The 4,096-nt window shown below is 47.5% G+C and overlaps 1 protein-coding gene across 1 annotated transcript; it reads right to left on the minus strand.

Moving 5' to 3' along the window:
* Positions 1-727: 727 nt before the first annotated feature.
* LOC118792641 (terminal nucleotidyltransferase 5A-like) lies at positions 728-2,658 on the minus strand. The gene is made up of 2 exons (XM_036550533.1): positions 2,174-2,658; positions 728-1,507 (listed from the first exon to the last, which is right to left on the minus strand). Exons 1-2 carry the CDS (start codon positions 2,588-2,590, stop codon positions 728-730), a joined length of 1,197 nt encoding a protein of 398 aa, XP_036406426.1. The 5' UTR covers positions 2,591-2,658.
* Between the last annotated feature and the right edge of the window lie 1,438 nt (positions 2,659-4,096).

A 4,096-nucleotide genomic window follows, 5' to 3' on the forward strand; every position in this document is an offset into this window, starting at 1 on the left:
TCTGTCTTTGTTTTTCCATACTTGGGTATTAAAAAATCTTTGGTTTGTAAACACTGTCAGCTCCCGTTTTCATTATTGTTTCTGGTAAAATTCAGCACACGTCACATTTTCCTTGATGGAACACTATTAGAGCTCCCTCTCTCCTCTGTCCTAATTCCAACCTCCTCCTCCTCCTCCCTCCTCCTCTTCTTCCTGCGGTTTCTTCTTTGCATGGGAGGGACAGAGGCCTAGACCTACCACCGTTTGTGGAAGCATATTCACTGATCATTGTCAGCCCCTTTATTCTGACTGCATGGACATTTTCAATGTGAGAAGCAAATAGTCAAAGTCAATCTCTTGTGGCGTTGATTGCGCTGCCTCTTCCCCTCTTCTCAGTCCAGACAGAGTGTGGGTTTGAGGGGGGTTGGAAACTGTGACCCTCTGAATCTCTGGCCCTGGGGACCCCCTGGCCAGGACAGGAGTGGCCGCAGTTGGGGTGGGGGGGTGGAGTCTATGACTGTCTCTCCCTCCCCCAAGGGGGCAGGCTCATCTGCAGCCTGCTCACAGTCTCGTTTTGGAGCTGAGAACCAGGTGCCTTAATCTTTCTATCAAGCCCTTGACAGAATATGAAAATCTCCATGGTTTTATTCAAACCAGAATTGTGGAGTGTCCAGTGGTGTTCCACCACCACCTGGTTCAGCTCCCGCAGCGCGCGGATCCTCCATCCCATTGCCAACCGGCCGGTCGCTCAGTTGCAGGGCAGCCAGGCCGCGTAGGTATGCTGCTGGCAGGCGAAGACGGGCTGCACCTGGGCGATGTAGTAGTTGCTGAAGTTGCAGTCGGCCACGTAAGGGGCGGGCTGGTAGTAGCAGGTGACGTTGGCCACGTTGGGGATGACGTTCTGCTCGGCCAGCACGCGCAGCGCCAGCATGGTGATGAGGTTGAGCGTCTGGCGCCGCTCGTGGCCCATCAGGCACACGGTGCTCTCATTCACCACGCCGTGCAGCGTCATCAGGTAGTCGTACTTGCGCTCCTCCAGGCCCACAAAGTGGTTCTGCAGGTAGGACTCCAGCTTGCGCCGCTGCTCGCCGATGTCGGGGAAGTCGATGAAGAAGCGGGAGCACATGTACCGCTGCAGCGACTTCATCTCGCTCTCGGAGGCCGCGCGGAACCCCCGCACCAGCAGGTGGCAGTACTTCAGCAGCCCGCCGCCCCGGATCTCCTCCGGGTTGCGCGTGCAGATGGTCTTGTGCCGGAGGTGGTCCAGGGCGGTGTTGAAGTCGCCGTAGACGCTCTCGCCGATGATGGTGGGGTGGAAAGTGGCCGACATGGGGTTCTCGGAGCACTCGTGGAACAGCAGCAGCGAGTCCAGCTTGATCTGGAAGGAGTCCACGCTGAACTCAAACTGCCGCCTCAGCGAGTCCACGAACTTCAGCTCCACGTTCTTTCCGCTGTTGTTGGACAGAGAGATGAGGCTCCAGCGATCGGAGTCATTGCAGACCTTCACCATCTTCTGAACATACGCTTCCTAAACAGCAGGGCCGCACACAAATAAAAAATACAGTTTAGTCTCATTAACAATGCAAAATCCAAATCTGAAGTGCCATACCCTTAAAACAGAACACAACTCCACATACCATAAACTTTATCTCATAGTTTATTATATAGTTTATCCAGTATTTATCTGTGCACATTGTAAACAAATGACAAATACACATGCACTGGGAAATGACAGAGACAGACAAGATCTAAAGCAAACACACTCAAAAGAATATAACCAGCTGCTTATAAAGCAGTCATGATGTTGAAAAATAATGGTTTATTTTTCGTTGCATCCGCAAAACGGGACCTTATTCGCTAAAATGAGCGGCTAATACCTTATCCTGCCTACGTATGCGATCGAGGTAACCGAGAACCCACTGATTAATGTGGATCCGCTTTAAATTGGATTAGTGTAATCCTCTTTACAGCAGAAACCAACATTTTTACAACCAACAAACATATATTAGTGCGATTTAAAGCACTCTGCATGTATACTGGTCAACTGTTTTGTGCAGAATCTAGTGGCAATGAAATAAACAATACAGTAGTGATGACAACTCGCATTCTCAAGAGTTAAATCACCCTTAAGAACGACTGTCAAGGTCTCACTGTTTAAAACGGAAAGAGAAACGGCGGACAATACGCGGCTTACCTTTAAAGTTAGCGGTGTTATCTTCTCCTTGTTCACCCCTTCGGGCAAAAAATCCATGAGACAGTCTAAAACAATATCCTTGACAGTCTTAAATTCCGCTTCACCTTTCAGCTCGGCGCAGAAGATCAGGTCAAGGTCTTTGTACCCCAAACCGCTGTCCTCATGCAGAACGTGGCTGGCAGCCGACCCGTTTAGCCGGACCTCTCGAACGTTAATTTGCTTCGCTTCCATCCGCCGTCTCACTGTTTTGACAATGTGCCGCGGCTCCATCTCCAAGGTCGGGAAGCTCCAGCGGCCGTGTATGGGGATGGTCTCGGAGAGGATGTTGTCCAGGCGTTGCACTTGCTCCCAGCTGAGCACGCTTAAGTTGCTGCTCTCACTGTCAACACTAACGCTGACATTATCTTGTTCGGCCATCGTGATAAGAAGAAATGCAAACTGAAAACGGTTAAACTTTACTACGCCTGTCCGTTTTCACTTTTGCTCATAAGCATAACTAGGGCAATTCCTAAAAGTTTGTCCACATCAGTTAATTTCCTATTTTAAAAGCGATGTCCTATGTTTATGCACCCCTGCTATAAGCAACAAACAATAAAACAGCTGTCACATCATGGAAATATAAAAAGAGAAGTAGTCTTTGACCCGCTCGCTCTCCTCCTTGCTGTCCTCTGAAGTAGCGGAGTAACAAGTAGCGCGCCAGCAGCTATGCACAAAGCTCGCAGTAATTTCACTCCTTAGCACCCCTTCTCTTCCCCGATGGTCCGCAGAGCTCCCTAGAGCTTTTCCACATCTGCACAACACAGTGTCCCACTCCATACACCACAGATCTTGTGAAGTTCCGGCTCTGACTCCATCGGCCGAAGGCACACCTAGCTATTCGCATCAATACAGAGTAACACCTGGTGCGCTCTTCTTTGGAAAAAAAAATCCCTTCTTCAAATGTTTAACTCGTACGCCTTACATTTTTCCCACCGTTGTTGCAAAAAGCAAACGAGCTAAATGAGGTTTCAAAGAAAAGTTCGAACAGCGCACAGCCGGTTTTGCCGACTTCTTCTAATGATCTTTTTAACCTCTTGGAAATGGTCAATTATAATTAACAAGTTATTTATCTCATAAACAAAACGTTATTAAAAAAAATCATACGCCCTCACGGCTCGGCATGGTGAAACGTCTCCAACCCTTTTAGTTTTATTCGCAGATTGGCAGTACGTCACTCCTCGAGGGTCTAGCACGAAGGTTGCCCGAATAATTCTGACAAGCTTGGCTACAGACTTCAGAACGCCTGGGAGGATAGGTTTGATTGACAGCTGTCTTCGCCAATCACAGTCACAGATCCCTATGAGATTCAGTCCCAGTTGCGTAGTCAAATACCGAGTCTAATTAGCAAGACAAGGTAAGGTTGCTCCACTTTATGGCAAATGCCAGTACAAATGATTTTTATCTAATTAAATTGCCGATATAGGTATACACATTGTGTAATAAGCAGAAGCATATATTTATGTAATTACATTAGCAGTCTCATAAATTCTAGATAACGTATGGACAAACAACCAACTGGAAGACACTGAGTCAAATGCAGTATTTTCTAAAGTAAAATTCAGCTTTTAATATACTCCCTCGGAGCATCACATCATTGCACGATATCCTCAACGGTATTATTTAAACAGAGTTTTGCATCCAGCCATGCAGACATACGGTTATCACTTGCATGAGGAGGTTTAGATCCTGCTTACTCAGTCATGTTTTAATACTGCCCTCTAGAGGAAAAGAGGGGAACCTAGTTCCTCCGTTGTCCATGCATGCCACTCAAGGCATGTACTGGAAATCATGGGTTGACAGTTGTATGGAATTCAGAGCTGCCAGTCATTTCCTCTTCAGTTCAGCCAGTTCAAGATATGAATTTTAATTAAAGACACTTATCGA

Source organism: Megalops cyprinoides, chromosome 17, assembly GCF_013368585.1.
Source record: "Megalops cyprinoides isolate fMegCyp1 chromosome 17, fMegCyp1.pri, whole genome shotgun sequence".
NCBI lineage: Eukaryota > Metazoa > Chordata > Actinopteri > Elopiformes > Megalopidae > Megalops > Megalops cyprinoides.

Coding starts and splice junctions, on each gene's coding strand:
- LOC118792641 (XM_036550533.1), bottom strand. CDS start 2,590: ATGGCCGAACAAGATAATGTCAGCGTTAGTGTTGACAGTGAGAGCAGC. Junction 1,508..2,173: donor TAACACCGCTAACTTTAAAG/GTAAGCCGCGTA, acceptor CCTGCTGTTTAG/GAAGCGTATGTTCAGAAGAT.